General features: G+C 41.3%; 1 protein-coding gene across 1 annotated transcript; it reads left to right on the top strand.

The window, feature by feature from the left end:
- Window positions 1–2,886: 2,886 nt before the first annotated feature.
- On the top strand, window positions 2,887–15,553 carry PAG1 (phosphoprotein membrane anchor with glycosphingolipid microdomains 1). Its single transcript, XM_008943185.1, has 6 exons — window positions 2,887–3,011; window positions 5,305–5,356; window positions 5,880–5,976; window positions 8,895–9,490; window positions 13,609–13,668; window positions 15,132–15,553. Exons 1-6 carry the CDS (start codon window positions 2,887–2,889, stop codon window positions 15,480–15,482), a joined length of 1,281 nt encoding a protein of 426 aa, XP_008941433.1. The 3' UTR covers window positions 15,483–15,553.
- Window positions 15,554–18,092: the final 2,539 nt, after the last annotated feature.

The raw sequence follows: 18,092 nt of genomic DNA, 5'->3' as shown, positions 1-18,092 counted from the left end.
CTCATCTCACTCCTTTTTAAGCTCAGTCTCAACTCTGTCTGCTCCTACTCATTCCAACACTTCCTAACTCTGTGCTGAAGTCTTCAAAGATGCAGCTTTTCTATGGGGCTGCTCCCCATGCACCCTGAACTTTCTTTAGCTCAAATTTTATCATTATTTAAGGCCAGCAGCCTTAAGAATATATGTGTAGAATAGAAGAATAACTTTTCCTACAGTATTATATTTTGACACATTACTAAGTCTTCTGACAGGAATGTAGTATTGTTTTCAGAGCAGGTATAAAACTCTGAACTTAGTAGTAGACATAATTTCAATTACAGCTGTTAAGACAACTTTATGTCTGCTTTTAAAAAAACTCAGATGTGATTCTGTTTTAAGAGCAAATCAAGATATTTTGAAATCCCTGTTCTTTTTTTTTATATTTTTCTTTGCCCAGTATTGGGGGGGGGAGGGGGGGCAGAAGAAAGAAAAAGCTTTTCCTTTTCATTTGCATTCTTTTTTATTTCTTGGGAAAACATTTAATTTTCATTTCATCCTTTTTTTTCTAGGGAAGGAAGAAAATTAGTATTTTTGAAAGGCAAAAGGATGGGAAAAAAAAGAAGCTAAAAGACCTTCTAAGAATAATTTTTAAAAGCTTTAAAAGGGCAGAAAATGTCTTTGAAAATCCATAAAAAATAAAAGTTGCCACTGCTTTTAGATGTTGAATTTTTCAGGTTCTCACAGCATAACCACAGAGGCACATTTCTCAGCAGTGGTTATCCCCAGAGAGTAGTGGCTCTTTGATGTCGGTCCTCAAGGCTGCCACTAAGACATATCTGTGCTTTGGCAAGGTGTGAGACACCTCCTTTTCCCGTCCTGTGTGTTTATGGGTCTGGAGAACTTACAGATAATCTGTCTTTCTAACTTGGCCAAACTAGAGATATTTAACTACACTTCAAAGTTCGTCTTTCCAAGATAGGCAAGCTTTTCCATCTTCTGTTTGTTTCTTCCAATTTCAAATTATTGTGATACCATTACTATCTAGAAGCAAAAAAAAGGCTTTTATCCACCACAGATACATGAATAAGAATTGTTTTTTCTTGGAAGGTGTCCAGAAGCCCAATCCTGCATGATAGAAACCAGTGAGCTCATTTTGTGTAGGAACAGAAATGTTACTTGTAAGAGCTATCCAGTCACATAGCCTAGTGCATAGAATCACTTTGGTTGGAAAAGACCTTTAAGATCATCAGTCCTACCATTAACCCTACTCTACCATACCCTGCCAAATCCTCCTCCAAACCGTATCTCCAAGCACCACATCTACACGGATTTTAAACACATCCAGGGCTGGTGACCCTACCACCTCCTTGGGCAGCATGTTCCAACACCTGGCAACCATTTCAGTGAAGAATTTCTTACTGATGTCCAGTTTAAACCTCCCCTGGAGAAGCTTGAGGCCATTCCCTCTTATTCTGTCACTAGATAGTTGTGAGGAAAGACCAGCACCTACCTCTCTACAACACTCTTTCAGATGTTAAGTTTCTTCTTGTTAAGTTTCTTCTGGTGGCTCACCAAATTTCCTTTCATGTGAATGGCCTTTTTCTGGAAGTTAATCTTTTTTCTAGTAAAATTTTAATAGTAAAATAATGACATGGTGTTTTTGGATACAGATATTATATTAGTACCTAATTGAATTTGCTATTACAATATGTGCCTCTGCTGCAAATAATAGAAGTATATATGAGGATGTACGTATGCAAATTAGTCTTACTGACTTTGACATTATTCAGTGCTGTGTTTGTTCAGTGCTACTTGTTCATTCCCAAAGGATGACTGCTCATTTCTGAGCCATTGTATTCTATTTCACTGTTTATCAATCTTAAAAGTCTGGCCAAAAGCCTGTAAAAAGACTTTGCATAACCTATCCCTAAATTATGGAGACATTTCTATCTTCAGCAGCGTAGAATGAAAGGCTTCTTTTAATTTTGCCATGCCAACAATGTATTACATTAAAAATATGTATACAATTTTAGAATGTATTGTATCTCAAAACTTACATATTGTAAATACTGTTTACCCTGGTTGTTTTCCCAGGGGCTGCTGTGCTATAGCAAAAGTTGTGTTTATTCAGGTTCTTAAAAACCACTCTGTCTACTTTTCTCATTTTTTTGGACTCAGGTGGGGAGAAGCAAAAAAAAAAAAAAAAAAGAAAGTTCAGCATTACTACTTTCCACATATGCTATTAAAAATATAAGCAATTGACATAGAGATAAGATTAGATCTGATCTGCTGTGAGAAAGACTCTTGTAGTACTCCTCTGAGACTGACCTTGCTTCTTTGTCCCTGCACTCTAACCCAGAGTCAGGTGCAGGCAGGAGAGGGCTGGCAGGAGGGAGGGAGGGAGGCGAGCGCCCGCGGCAGCTCTCTTGAGCTCGGGAACTTTGCAGAGCTTGTAGTCGGTTTGAAAGCTCATTTTTCCCTGAAGTCAACACGTACCACTGCAAAAAATAAACTGCTCTGTCCCTCAAAGTGGATTTATAAACTTCTTCCTCAAAATGCAAGTACAGAGGTATGGGAGTACCTTGTATTCCTGTTGAGATTGTAGATAGGTAACAGCTTATGTTAATATTTGACAAGTTTGTTCGATGTCACGGTCAGACGTAGCTGAAAATCGCTTTGGCTGGCTGGCTTGTACTTGGAGCTGTTTTTTCGTAAGATCTGGATTTAAAAACTTCAGCTGCTAGATTTGTAGCTGTCAAATTTGTTATCTTCAAAATTTATATTAACCTCTCATGGTGTTTTTCTCTCTGCAGAAGCAGAAGGTGCATGCAGCAGCGATGCCAGCCTTCTTGAAGGAATAAACCTCTTCATCCCTAGGTGAAGGTCCTCCAGCTCCTCCTGGGTACCATGGGGCCAGACAGTGGTTTCTTAGGCAGCGGACAGGTCCACATCATCCTGTGGGGGAGTTTGGCAGCAATGACAACACTCTTGTTCCTCACCTTCCTCATCTTTCTTTGCTCCAGCTGCAACAGGTAAGGCTTGGGAGCTTAGGCAGTAACAGTTCCCGAGTTCAACAGTTCAGGAATTGTAATAGCTTCACTAGTAACTACAGAAATAAAAAATGTACAATACAAAGTCTGTTTGCAAAGCAAACCTGAATTTGAACAGTCATGTTCATTGTAAAATGTTTGTGTTTTTTGTTTTTCTTTTGCTGTGGAGGCAAAACACTATTGTGTTTAGGTGCTTTCTTCAAAGCTGAAGCCTGGAGCTCAGGCAGACACCGGCTGTTAGCAGATCACACCATTAACCTGAAACTTAGAAATCAGGTGGGCCAAACATGACCAAAAAAGTATAATTATAAAGGAAAAGAGAATGATTTCTGTCTATTTCGGCTTTGCTTTGGGCATTGCTGAAGACCAGGGAACCGATTGTGCTGTTCAGTCCAAAACAAGTGAGAATCAAATGGCGATACTCATACCTTATCCTTATTTTCTTCTCCATAAGATGGTTTGATTTCACCAATAAAGGCACTTCTACTGACTTTATTGATTCACATTTCAAGGCCCCTTCATGACACATAATCTGAGCCCTGCTAATTGCACCAGGGAGCTGGGCAGCCTGCACTCAATCCATGGTGCCCTTCCACCAGATCAAACCAGTCAGACCCTTCATGATGAGGACCAGGATTGCTGTGGTTCCCATCACTGCATTTTGCCAGCATAGGTCAATCAGCCAAGTATATGTGGCAAAAAAACCCTATCCATAATTCAGTACAGCAGCAAAATCTTTGGTTTTGACCCTTATGCCTATAGGAACATGTTCTTTCAGCCATTCAGCACTGAGAGCACTGAGAAAGCTGTGCAGCCATAACAGGTACCACATTGGCATAAGGTATGTTTACAGTGGAAGGGCCTGTTTTTCAGCAGGATTTCTCTAAGGCCCACATTGCATACAACAGTTGTGGGCAAGAACAGCCCCCAGAAGTTGGTTGAAGCCCTAAAAAGGCTAAGCTGGAACTTGTAATTTCCTGTGATTCCGGGAAAATGCTTTTGTAAGCTGTTAGGTAACATTTCAGTATCTTACTCTTCATCACAGTTTCTGTGATACCTGTGTAAAAATAGCAGATATATGTCTTTTTTTGTTATTTATAACATATTATTTAATATGTTATTTAAAAGTACAAAACCTATCTTGCAAATTCTTAAGCCTACAAACATGGCATTTAGGTACCATGTTTTGTCTTGTAAAACTCCAGTCCTTCAAACATCTTCTGGAAACACGGTTTTAAAACAGAGTCAAACCACTGTATGTGTCTTTGTAATTATAGAGATAGATTGTCAGAAAATATCTGGTGGTGCTCTTTAATGAATTCTTTCGTTGCTAGTCTGGATGCAATAGTTTTTATTTCAGGACATTCTTTAAGGCAGTTTGTTTATGCATAAAGACAATCACGTAAAATTTCTTCCTAGCTTACTCTTCAAAAATTGTTAAGGACATGGAAGAATGAAAAAAAACTATTCTTCCTAAAATGTCAGAATCAGAAAAACTTCCAGGGAGGAGATGAAATATTTGTAAACCCTAACTCTGCTCTGCATTGGTGCAGCCTTACTTGCTCTGTTTTCTTATTTCCCAGTTAGACAGAATTTTAACAGTTGCTAATATGAGGAGTATGGTGCATTACCAGACTTTCAAACAAGCACAGATTTCACATTGTCAACACCTTTTTATCTGCCTTTTCATCTAGGGGAAGGACAGTTATTATTTTAAGCTCATAGTTTATTACAGTATTTCAGAATAAGAGCTATATTTCCAAAATGATAAAAGCTGGAAATGTGATCCATACTTTGAGTTGTGTGAAATACCCAGTGAAGCAGGACTGATTTTAAAATGAAGGCCTGTGCTGCCATGAAATTTGTAGGCCTTCATGAACTGATGGTGCTTATTATAAGTAGCATCCTGAGTGGGAATAGGCTGGATTTTGTGGACCTTTTGTAGTCCTTCATAGGATAAACACCTTTTACTGAGACAGTTTAGGGAACTCCCCAGGTAGTCTGTCACCAAAACATGTATCTCATGTATCTATCAATCAGCATTTCAGATGTGATTAAATTGAGTGTAATAAAATTTTGATTATCATCAGTTACTCCTTACTGTGATCTTACACTGAATGAGAAGGTTTGTGTGTTTATAATTTTGAGTTATGCTGTTTTCAGTATTATTGCAAGTTCAAATTCTGTTCCCTGCAAGTGTATAAGGTTTATTAATGATTGGCATTTGTATACTAGCATAATCTGTAGTAACATTTTATACATCTTTTTCATTAAGGGAAAAGAAGGCCAAACATCAGAATGGAGATCATGAAAATCTGATGAGTGTTGTAAGTACTTATTTCTGGCAGATTGTGTGTGTTCTCTGTTTGGATTATACCAAAGTCCTTGCAAAATACTGCAGATTGGAAAACAGCTCAGGAAACTGGAGGTGATTGATCAAGGGAAACTTAGAAGTTGCAGAACAGGAAGAGGAGAAGAACTTTTGTAGACCCAAATAATGTGCAGTTTCTCAATGCTCTTTCTGCCACTGTTGTGCTCAGGATCTCCTGCCCTTCTTTCACTCTGTTGGCAGTGCAAGCATGGTGTACCCTTTTTCAGCTGCTGCCTTCTCATGGGTTGAAGCCGTGGTAATGTCTGTTACCATAAAGTTTGGAAGGGACATCACTCTGGACATACTTGCATTTGTTTAACATCTGTAAACAGCGGCATATATAGTCAACATGGTTTGACTTTCCTGCTAATAATACCTGTGAGTCAGAGCTCCCAAGATCAGAAAGGAATTCACTGTGTATCTGTGCAAACATTAACTGTGATCCAGCATTCCTTAGATGTCGCTAATCTGTGTTGCAGCCTTCTGAGAAGGAGGCATTCAGCCACTCCATCACAAGTTCAGCTACAGAGCCCCCTCCAAGCAGCGACCTGAACGGGGCACTCAGCAACGGCGAGGGTGAGTAGCACAGCCCCTGCAGGCTGGATGAGCAAGGGGTCATCCCCTGCCCACAGCTCCCACCGTAGCTGCACAGTGGTGAGCTCTCAAGTGTCAGGCTTCCAGCTGACAGCTTCCCAGGCGCACAGTCACACGTTTGTCCGAATGGCCTGTGTTTCCTCTGCTCGCCTCTGCAGCTCTGACACCAGATCAGCTGCTGTACCCCAGGGCAGTGGCCGGGCGTGCAGCCTTCTGGAGGGCACTCTTCACACACGACATAATTCACACAAAAATTATGAAAATGTAGTGAGCATGTTTGCCCTGGGAATTCAATAGCCCATGCCATGGAGATGCTGGCATTTTAGGCTGCATCTCCATTTACCTGCCAGGCATGCTCTGGCACAGCCCTGCATCCCAGCCCTGCACCCCAGGTCCCAGTTCTCCACACTAGACAACAATGGGAAAGTGCTAAGGTCTTCCTCTGGGTCACCAAGCTAGACCTGTAGCTTGCCCGAGCCATCATGCAAAGACTGCAGTGTTTCCTAATCTCAGCCAGCTACAGAATGGGATGTAACCAGAAGGTGCAGTTGTACCTCAGAGCTTCACTCCTGGAGGCTGTGGAAATATTTCAGGTCCTCCTCCAAGGACCACAGCTTTGGATCATAATCCTGTTCTGTGTGAGGCTGCCCTTTGGGGTTTTGTGTTTTAGAAAACAGTCAACATAAATAGGCTTCCTTTTTTTCTCCTTAGTCTTTGCTTTGCTGAATATGTGAAGTGATTCACAGTGAAGTATCACTGGAAAATATTTTACTAACTGGCACCTAAAAATAAACTTGGCCTCAGTGCAGAGCCACTGGGAGCCAACTGTTGTATCCATGCTAGGCACCAACACCATGGGCTGTGCTCCTCATCTCCTACCTCCTCATCTCACTGTGCAGCCAGAGATTCATCTATTTGGTCTTTACCCCTCAGAGACAAGTATCCAAAGGGGTTTATAAGCTTTGGTTTTGCAGCTAATCACTGCCCCCATGGGCTGGCTTGCTGCGTGTGTGAGTGTGTGGTTCATCCAGGGACCCAATGCACAGAGCCCCACCAAAGGGAACCTTTTCTCTTGCCATGAGTCGCCACACATGCAGCTCTCAAAGCTGCTACTGAAGCACATGCTGTCAACCAGCAGACAGTTTTCAGACTGTCTGATATTATTCAGCTTACACTGCAAAACAAGAACAAGCCTTCAGAGTAACAATAATCAATGTGCTTTAATTCCTTATTTATGCTTTATGTGTTCTTTTTGTTACTAATTCTGTCTTTTGCTGTTTCTGCTAGCATTTTGAGCAGGGACAGGGCTATGGAAGCAGCACCATCAAATATTGTTTTTTTTCCCTTGTGTTTAACTGTGCCAACTCCCTGTCTATGCTAACCCCTTCTGTGTTACTACCCATAACCAGAGGAGCACAGAAATGTGAGCTCTTGTTTATTCTGATTACCTCCCCCTCCCCTCCCTTCTGAATGAGCTGGGTGCTCTCTGGAGTCTGTGGCAGTGCTCTGCACAGCACAGAAATCCCTGAGAGCAAGCAGCAGAAGGACAAAACATGTTCTAGCTTCTCCAGGCTAGTTCCTGATGTTCTTCAGGAAGTCTTCAGGCATCCTGAGTAGTGACTGGGACTCAAGTCCGAGTCAGGATGCAACAGGACGCTTAGAAGTCCTGTTCCACCTGTTCCTCCCCAGCTGTATGCAGGAGCCAAATGAACGGACAAGGATGTTTTTCCTTGCTTCTCCTCCCGTCTTCCGTTCAGACAGCAATTACCATCTCACACCTCTAGTTCAGTCCTGAATTTTGCTGTCAGGGTACGAGAGCCAGAAGGTGCCGACTCTGTGAGTCTGCATGCTCTGAGCTCAAGAGAAAGTATCATTCATGACAACAACCAAATCAAGGGTATGGATTGCTTCAGCAACGCTTCATGTCATCATGGCAAACACGCTGAAGAAAATGGAAGAATTAGTTGATTTTGCTGAGCGAATACCGTAGGAACCGTTCTATGAAAAGTAGAGCAATTCAGAAGTGATTTTTCAAAGAAATGGTGTCATGTAATGTTACATACCATATACAACCTGAAATGTGCTTGTGTGTGCCCCTGTATACATCCCTGAATGCAGGCAAATGTCCATATGTGTGCACTGTAAGTTGAGAAGTCCCATACGTTTCAGTCCCTGATAACCTTCTGATGACACTGCCATGTGACCCCTTCTGGGACTTAACATATTCTGCCTAGCACTACTTTCTGAAGCCTAGTCTTCTCTTTTGTGCATATGGCTGGCTCGTTAGTAGGTTGTCAGCCTACATTATGTGCTGTGAGACTACGAGAAGCATGGCACAGCCTTCCAGCGAGGAGCTTCTGGTGTAGCGCGCAGCGAGGCTGGCTGCAGAGGGGCTGAGCAAAGCGTGAGTGAGACAAGAGTTTGGCCAGCATGCTAAACAAGGTGAGGGCAGGCTAGGGAGGAAGGAAGAACAATTTCCGGTTTGATTCCAGTTTTGGAAAATCTAACCAGGCTTTCTTTAAAGGCCTGTGGTTTGAGGCCTTACATCAGCATTCCCCATCTGAGCCTGCTGAGCAGTCTGTAAGCGTTCAGAAGAACCAAGTACAGCTGAACATCCATGCACAGCTACAGCTGCACCTGCCCACCTGTCCCCTGTTCCTGCTCTGAATGCTGTTGCTATATAATGTGACTTGGGAATGCACAGAGTATTTAAGATGTTGTGAGAAAGATATTTTAACAGTGGAGTGCAGATATCTCTGTAACCACTAAACATTTCCAGGCGTTAGTCTCATTTATCCTTTTCAGTGAGACACAAAACCAAAGTGATGTTGAGAGTACCAAAATATGCCCACCTCATTGTCATGCATTTGTTTTAAATACTTCTTTACAATTTTTTCTAGTACTCTCAGAGGACAGTACAACCGCATGCATCCAGCCTTATGAAGAAGTGCAGACGTCTGTCTCTGATCTGCTAGATCAACAGGATTGTCTTGGAAAGTCTGCAAAATGTCACCAGAGCCGGGAACTACCCAGTATTCCTCCTAACAACACCATGGAAACCATCATCTCAGCTAGAAATGCAGAAAATGATCAAAGTCTTGGAATGGAAGGGCCTTACGAAGTCTTGAAAGACAGCTCCTCTCAGGAGAATATAGTTGAAGACTGTTTGTATGAAACCGTGAAAGAAATTAAAGATGTTGGAGCAGTAGCCAGCACGGAAGGGAGTTGTAACAGCAAATCAAAGGCTTTGCTGATGGTTTCTGAAGGTCAGAATCAGATTCCTGAGTGCAGAATTGAATCAGCAGAATATGCATCTGTTGACCGAAATAAAAAAAGTCGCCAAAGTGCTAATTCAGAAAGCCCTCTTGACAACACACCAGATGTAGAAGATGAGCTTCCTCCTCCAGTACCCATGAAACTTCTTGATGAAAATGAGAATGTACAAGAAAAAGAAGTGGAAGAAGAAGTGACAGAAGGAGCAAGTAAACCAGAGAAGGTAAATAATGCAAAAACTTGTCCTTGTCAAACAACCAAATAATGATAGAAAACATACCAGTGGGGGAGGATTTTTTTTTTTGATAACAAAAAAATGCCAGTTAAAAAAAAACCAAAACACTCAAGGGGGTGGAAGACTGTAAAATACAGAAATATGAAAATGCACAGTAAAGTCTTTGCATTACGAGCACGTGCTCATTCTATTGCAGCCTATATTTGGGATTGTTGCAGTATGCACTTCATAAGGCTTTTCCCAAATATTACCCAGAAATCGCACAGGAGACCTCTTTTTCTTTGTTTAATTGGATTATATTTGTTGGAATTATTACAGTAGGTATCCAGTATCTCTGTCAGCACCTGGTTCAGAATCCCTTCCTTTTTTTTTTTCTAATTTTTTTTTTTTCTTTTTTTTGCAAAAAAGGAGAGAGGCATTTTTGGTGGGTGCTCTAACTTTAGATGTGGCTTCTTTGTTGGGCCACCTTGAGTTAGCTGTGCAAGCATTAGACATCTGCTCAAAGCCACTCATCTTGCCTCTCTCTGTAGCAGAGAGGGACAGAAAGAGATTGATTGCAACCATAGGCTTTTATATTGGTCAAATTCTGTATGCTGCACATAAACAGAGTAGTGAATTTCTGCCTGCTGAAATCATGGCCAAATGTTATGTTTTCTCAGCAGCTTATTCTGTCTCCCAGCGCAGGGACAAGTAACTGTGATTTTGACAGGTAAATATAATTGTGTCTGAGTCATCAAATAATATTAGGTATTGATGAAGATTTCCAAAAAGTCCTTAAGATGTGATGTACATTTTAATGTAAACATTTACCTGAAAAAATCATAGTGGAGCTGAGATATTGTTACTTGTTTCTGGTTGTTCTCTTATTTGACATATTACAGTAACCCAGGCAGAGAGGAGGAAAAAACCTTGTTAAATAACTGACCAAGCATGTAACCAATAAAGCACAACAGAGTCAAAATGGATAAACAGAAGTCTACTCATAGTATACAAATGGTTTATCTGGGCTTTTCAGTGCACATTCTTACATATAACAAGCTCGTTAAGTAAAAAATTAAGATATGATTGCCAACAATAATCCAGCAACACACACTCCCCCCTCCCCCCCAAATTCAGGCCATGTGTAATTTCTAATTAAACCTTTAGAGAAACAGAGTAACAGTGCCATTTTTCCTACCAGGTGTGAGAAGACTTGCAGAAAAAATGATTGTATTTCCTAGGCACGAATACAAAGGGAAAGCATTTGCTGCTCTGTAGCTCCCCAGCACACCGTGTACACAGTGTCAGTGACTGCAAGGAGTGGGAATTGATTAAAACGGTTCAGGTTTTGAAGGATTAATCAAGAGATGACACATGCAGTCCCCTAAGTGCCAGAAAAAAGGCGTTTGTCTAATTACAATTTATTCAGAGCTAAAGCCAGCCCAAGTTAAAGCTTGGGCAGCATCAGACCGTTCCTGCGTTTGCTGCTAGGGACATGCATTATGCATTGAGGCATGTGCCTGTCCTTGAAAGCTACAGCTGCAGCAGGCTTGGAAATGGCAATTGATGGAATATATAAATGTCATTATTGTTGGCATTGTGCAGGGAGGTGGTTGCGGGATTGCTTTTCTGTTATGATGATAATTTTCCCTTTTATTTACTGCTTCAAACAACGCAGAGCAGTGCCTTGGTTTTTTGACAGGGCAACCCAAACCAAGATGCTTATGGAAACGTATGTTATACTGAAAACTCTCTTAGTTAAACAGGCTCCCTGGGTGTCTCTTCTTGCTTCCTCTCTTGTGAGGCTCCTTAGCTGCCTTGCTTAACATCACATCTGCATCCCAAAGTTTTCAGCCTTGACTCTGATGAAGAGAGAGGTTGGGCCTAAGTCGTGTGAGTCTCTCTCACCACAATTAGACTTTGTTTTAGTAGGGCACAGAGAAGAGACAGGCAGGGAGGCTGCATGTGTAACGAGACTTGTACCTCCCAACAGACAGAACAGAACATGTCCGGGCTGTTTCAGTCTCAACCTGTAAAAGAGGGCAGCCAGGATGATCCCCAGCTCGTGCCAGTTCCTTAAGCACACTCATTTGTGAGAGTGCTAGGTGGACCAAGCCAGAGATCATTCCATTATATGAAAGCATGAAAAGGATAAAGGATCTTTTCAAGACCCAAATGTGCAATAAATGGGTGAAAATTAGTTATCCAAGTTGGTTATTGGCTATGACCCAGCCAAATCCTTTGGAAAGTTCTGATGAAGAAAGACACCTTTAATAGCACAAGGACTCCTACAGCCTCTATCACCTGGAAAAACTTGGCCATAGTTTTTTTCTGATAAAACTAGAGGGACAGAACAGTTTTTCTTTAAGTCTTCCTTTTTCATTAAAAAAAAAAAGAAAGTACAGATCTCCTTTGTCACCCAGGTCTGTCCAGAGTGAGCACTGGTAGAAATGCCCTCCGTGTGTACAGCTGGCTGCTGCCATCTTATTTCAGACTTGCCACAGCCTGTGGAGAGGCAAAGCATCTCCTACAAATGCAGCAGAAGAGAATGGTCTTCTTGTTCTGGTGCCCAAGTCAGGAGCAGCAGCTGAGCCAAAGAGCAAAAACTCAAGTGCTGTCGAGGAACAAAAGGAAACTGGAAGGCAAATAAGGACACATGCTGTTTGTGTTCCTGCTGTTGAGGTTTCAAGCATGATTTATGGTATTGCTAGACATGAAATGTTTAGGAGCAATGTTTTTTTCCATTTTCAAGATTACAATATCCTTCAAAATTGATGTGCCACAGGTTTCATATTTAGAAGAAAGAACTCTAGGTCCCAGGAAGACAAGAACAGGATTGCCAACACCGTGGGGTATTTGTCAGTACTTGAGTGGGAAACTGTAAAAAGGGTCCTGGCATATGTGATGCATATAGACATGCTGATAGAAAGTAAATAACTTCACTGAAGAATTTTGCAAGCATATTTGTTTTAATGTGGGAGGATGAAATTAGTAACTTACTCCTCAACACAAAAAAACATCCTGCAAATAAGACAGACTAAACTGAACTCCTGTAGTGAAGCAGATCTAATAAAGGGTTAAAACATGTTTGAAAAATACATTAGAACTTTTCTTTTTTCTTTTTTTTTCCTTTTTTTTGTGAGTAGACAAACCCCAGTTTAAATAGTACGTTTTCCAGACAGTGAGAAAGAATCAAGGGAGGAGCGAGGACAGCCCTCTGGAGAGGAGTGGTCAGACTTTACTGTGCTCTGGGTCAGGATCTTCATCAGAAGTGCTCAAGGAGTTTGATGTTTGGTACTTACTGAAAGTAAAAACACTAAGAAAAATGGAACTAGGAAAGTATCTGTTGCAATGAGCTTTTGTGGGGGAAAAAAAGAAAAACTTGCGTGTTTTGTATGTGCCTGGAAGCAGTATTTGATTGACTGTGCCCAAAATAGCTCTACTTCTCCACCTTGGTCTGCACTGGAGGAGGTCTGAAGTATTTTGGGTGGAGAATTTGCATGAAACTCCAAACTAGGGCCACTACAAACAGTGCTGGAAGCTCCCTCTGAGTCACTGTGGAGCAGGAGTCCAGCAAAGGCTTCTTGCCCCAGAGAAGGAATCACATGGCCGCTGTGAGGTAGCCAAGGACTTCGTTGCCATAAAGGTCCATTTTTCATAATAGCAAAATACTTTTCCCTTTATGTTTTGTGGCCTGATTTCTACATGACACTTTATATGCTTGAAGTTAGACTTGATACCAAACCAAGCCCTCTGTCCTGTAGGAACTTTGCTGTATGAAATGGATCCAGCCCGAAGCTTTGAGCATTGAGCTGCCTGCCTGGGGGTGGGTTGCAGCTGGTCTCCCCTGTGTCCAGAGTCTTGAGTGGTTGTGGGGCAGTGCTTTTTTTTAATACCTTTTTCAGGTCAGGACAAGAGGAGATACACTAAAAATCTCTGCCAACCTCAAGGCTGTTCTATCCAAAGATGTGCTCCGGATATTAGGGATATTAGCTATATAAAATGGAACTAGTCAGCAAATGACCATAAAATATAATGTATGGATTGTAATGGGAGGATTTTATTATAGGTTTCACACTGTTGACTGGTAATGAGCCATTTTTTCTTCCTTTCTTCCTTTTTTACAGAGGCTTAGTTCAATGTCTTACAAGTCTCGAGAGGAAGATCCATCTCTTACAGAAGATGAGGTTGGTTTCTTGCATGAAATTCGATAACTAGCTAGAGACCTTTTTTCAGGCAGAAATTAGCTTAACCTCTGCATGATTAAGCAGAAACTAAGAAAGATAAAATCTGTCTGAAGGGAAAACGAAAGCTGAAGTTTCTGTGCACAGTTTGTACTGCCACATTCCTAAAATTGGAAGTATTCTAGCATGTGGCTATATCAGGCCAACAGGTTAAAAAATGGTGTTAGAAAATAATGGGAGGCCACAATGAGCTGATCATTAAGGCAGCTTCTTAATTTGGATGATGAGCTCTTCTTAAGTGCAACAATCATCAGCCTTTTGAAATGTGTTCCAGCTTCCCCATGCAAAGTGTTTGGGGCTCTGGGGAATAAACAGAAGCACAATAAAAGCATTGGAACATAAACTGTTCTCTAAAATGTCTGCTAGTCAAATAAATTGAGGAGACTGAAGCAAAGACAGAAAAGTTAAACAGAAATAAAGTTGCTTTTGATCATCTCCAATACACCCGTGCAATTTATAAATACATTCTCCAGACATAAAGGTAAACATAAACTTGGCAATGAGCTGAGTGAGCTAATGCTTTCTGCTGGGAGAAGTGCTCCCAGACATTAATGAATAAATTGATCCTTGACCTCAGTTCCTGTAATTTAATGCTGGAGAGGGTTGAGGTATGAACAAGCAGAAAAGCCTTTTTTTGTTTGTTTGGCTGAAATCAGTAAAGATTAAGAGGTATTGCCATCTGCAATTAAATGTTTCTCTTTATTAAAAAAAAATACAGAACTAACAGAACCAATCTGATTCATCTGCATCAGACAGTGTTGCATAATGGACATTGTCATGCCAGTCTACTATTTTATTTGGATAAATACCTCCTCAGAGGGGATTTTTAGAGCTAGGAGTGAGACTCCAGCTCCCTCCCTTGTGTTTATAATAGCTGAGCGGTTTCAGTCTCTAGTCTTAAGTTCTGATACGTTTCTGAAAGCAGAAAAGTAGCTGCTACCATTAAAAATAATAGCATTTTTTAAAATCCCAAGGATCAGACAACATCCTTCTCCTACCTTCGAGCAGCTAAACCTGATCATCCCTTTGACACCTGTCTCCCCATTGAGCCCAAGCTGGCTCCGGGATCACAGTAAAACTTGCCAGAGCTCCTGCTTACAAAGCCTTCCTTTAGTCTCAGACCTAATTTGCCTGAAGGGGATTTATGTTAAAAGAACTTCTACATTTATAGAATGTTTTATTTTATAAAGCATTCTTTTCTGGAAGAAAATAAATTTGTAAATGTATGCCAGAAAATAAAAGGTTTGTAGGAAATCATTTACTTTTTATTGGTAAGAAAGGCTATGTTTTTGTTAGATGATCGTGTATTTTCTTACTGACATCCCTGTGATGGAAGAGGTACAGACTGGGGTACACACAAGCTTTATGCTGTACTTAAGTGCTCAGCAGGTGTCTCCTTTTCCTAGATCTCAGCCATGTACTCGTCAGTGAGTAAGCCAGGACAGGCCACCAGGGCACTGGATTCTCCTTACACCTGTATTCAAGAAATTGCATCTCAGAGGTCCCCATCTATTTGCAGTGGCCTCTATGCAAGTGTAAAGGACTTTGAAAACACCCTAAATACTACCACGGTGCCTCAGTCAGCAGCCAGACCAAACGGGGAGCTGGAGCCTGACTATGAAGCTATCCAGTCAGTGAGCCAAGAAGAAGACAGGACCTTGTCTGTGCCTAACACGAACCACACTGCTCTTTCAGGAGAGAGTGACTATGAGAGCATAGGGGACTTGCAACACCACAGAGATTTCACCAGACTTTAACTCCTCCAGCAGGCCGATTTCCCCACTGGTATTTTCCAAGAAACGTGTGGAATTTGGAGGGGGAAGTGCTTCTCCTTTTGAGAAACAAAGCTAAGTAGAGAACAAAAGGGTGAAGCAGCAGTGTACATGTCAGCCAGAGTGTGATACCCACTAGGTTATTCTGGGTGGTGGATGGAGGCTCATGGGAAAAGGTATGTCAGGTCAGAATGACGACCAGGACAATATAAAGGCTTCTTATTGTTAGCTCCAAGATGGCCAGAATGTGGGAGGGAGTGCCATGCTTGTCATCCTGGTAAGATTACATACCAAAAAGACTGCCTTGAGAGAAAGCTAGCTTTGCATTGTAAGAGTTCATTTTACGTAATTTGCTTCCAAGTGTTTTTCAGGCATCATTTTTCATTCAAGCTTGGGCAGCCACAACGTTGAGCAAATCACAGATCACTGTACCTCAACTCGGGCTTATTTTGCAGGGCTGGGGAAGGCATGCTCACTTCTGTGTCTTTTGGGGAGCTCTGTCCACACTCACTGCAGCTAAAGTGCAAACAACAGGACTTCACAAGGGACCGACTCCAAATGTACTTGAATTAACTGTTGGCTTTTTTCTTTTTTTTCATTGTCAAGGGGTGTAGAAAGTGATTTGCAATATTTGAGATGTGTACTGGTATGTGTAGGGTTTTTGTTTGATTATTTGTGACATACTGCTCTAAAATGGCAAGTGACACCCTTCACATCCTTGCTCCCTTCTCATGCGCACATACACCTATACATACACACACTAGACAATTGTCACGTTGCAAAAAGTTGTGCAAATGAATGCACTAGCATCATGTTTAGTCTAACCTTAATAGTGTGGAGCCATTTTTTGGAGAATTTTGCCCTTTTTTAAGACTTAAAATATTTTAATGTTTGTCTAGTTTATGATATAGGAGAAGTTAGGTACTGTGTTGAGTGGATATTTTTTATTTTTACAACATATTTTTCTTCTTCAAACTTTTTGCAGATTAACTCACAGGTTTATGTAACAGGAGGAATCCCAATCTTTGTTTGGGCTTTATTTGGTTTTCCTTTAACTTTTTTTCCTATTTCAGAAGTATGTAAACAAACAATTGCCTTTTTTTTTTTTTTAACTTGGTGAGCAGGGATGTGGAACGCGCCTTGCTGTGTTAAAGCTCAAAATAATGGATTCTATGTAAATGAACACTGCCAAAGGGCAAAAAAGAGACAAAAGAGAGTGGGACTTAGTCTGGGGTAGCTGGTCCTCCGTGTTCCTCTGCTATAAGGAGCAGGAGTGTGACCAAGAACTTCTTGGGCCTCTAACAAGCAGTTTGAAAAGCCACTGGCTTTTTGAAGATACCAAGTTATTCTGTTTCTACTAAAAATGCAAGTACAGTGCTGGATGAAATAAGTGGGTACTGCGCTGATACTTTTGTTTTCTTCAAGAATAACACAGTGATTAGTACAAGAACACAAGAATAATCCAACAGTAAGAGAACTGGCATTGCCTGGTACTCATTTGTATGCTTTATGTGTAGGCATGTGCAGATAGCCCCATGTATATAGGCATATACTTGTAACTTGTACACAAGTATAAATTATAGTCCAGATTTGGTAACATTCAAATACATTCCTATATGTAATATCTGGCATGTGCGTGAGGATTAGCTTATTTTTAATTTGAAATACACAGTACATGAACTGAGACTGGCTTATTCCATAGTAGCCAGAACAAGTTTTAGTTTCAGCTCACTTGGTACTGGGTTTTGATAAACCAGACTGAGTCCTCCTCAGATCACTGGCCAGCGCTCAGCATTATGTGGTAACATAATAGAGCAAACACAGATCTGGTTACACACGTTTATTAGAAATAACTTTGTAACTGGAAGAAGTGTACTGATTGATGGGCTCCACCTGTCGGTGGTGTGGTCCTGAGGAGCAGTGCAAGTGTGCAGTCAAGCTCTGCCAGCTGGGCGATTCAGACCTGGCGTGGTAGCGCAGCACCCCTGGCCTATGACTCCTCCTTTCTGGAGTTCTTCCTTCCAAAAAACGTTTCTGTCCCCTTGAATGTGAAGTCATGAAGTTTGCCCTTGACTGCTCTCTCCTCCTTTGCACTTTTTAAGACCAAAGATAAGATGCACCATGTTGCAGAAGATTGTTGTGCTAAGTCTGCAGAATTTCTGAAGTCTTCAAGTATGTTTGCTGTCTGTTCCTTGCTCAGGGGTACGGGCTTATTTGTGTAGTCCTCAGTCTGACACCTGCAGCTTAGTGAAAATTCCCAAATACATCTCAAGATGTAGTTACCCCTTAAGGATTGTCTTACTCATTACATGGATGACTGGTTTTGGAGAAACCGTAGCAACGAGAGGTTTGTCAGGTTCACAAGATTCATCAGTTTAAAGAACAGTTTAGACAATGCCAGTTAACAATAGGAAAGAATAACACTGAACACTTGATTGTAAAATTTTAAAGTGTAAAAGAAGAAAATCCAACATTACTCTGGAAGTACCCCCATCAAGATCAGGAAGTCAAAAGAAGGAGGAGGGCTGGCTGGTAACTCCTTGTGGTCTTTCAGAGCAGGATCAAGAGTGTTGGTGTGGAGGAAAGGACATGAAA

The sequence above is a fragment of the Merops nubicus genome, unplaced genomic scaffold (genome assembly GCF_000691845.1).
Source record: "Merops nubicus isolate BGI_N331 unplaced genomic scaffold, ASM69184v1 scaffold31046, whole genome shotgun sequence".
NCBI classification, from domain to species: Eukaryota; Metazoa; Chordata; class Aves; order Coraciiformes; family Meropidae; genus Merops; species Merops nubicus.
Note: the sequence above shows the minus strand (reverse complement) of the source record. Positions and strands in the feature narration are given on the sequence as shown.

Coding starts and splice junctions, on each gene's coding strand:
- PAG1 (XM_008943185.1), top strand. CDS start 2,887: ATGGGGCCAGACAGTGGTTTCTTAGGCAGCGGACAGGTCCACATCATC. Junction 5,977..8,894: donor GGCACTCAGCAACGGCGAGG/GTGAGTAGCACA, acceptor AATTTTTTCTAG/TACTCTCAGAGGACAGTACA. Junction 9,491..13,608: donor GAGCAAGTAAACCAGAGAAG/GTAAATAATGCA, acceptor CCTTTTTTACAG/AGGCTTAGTTCAATGTCTTA.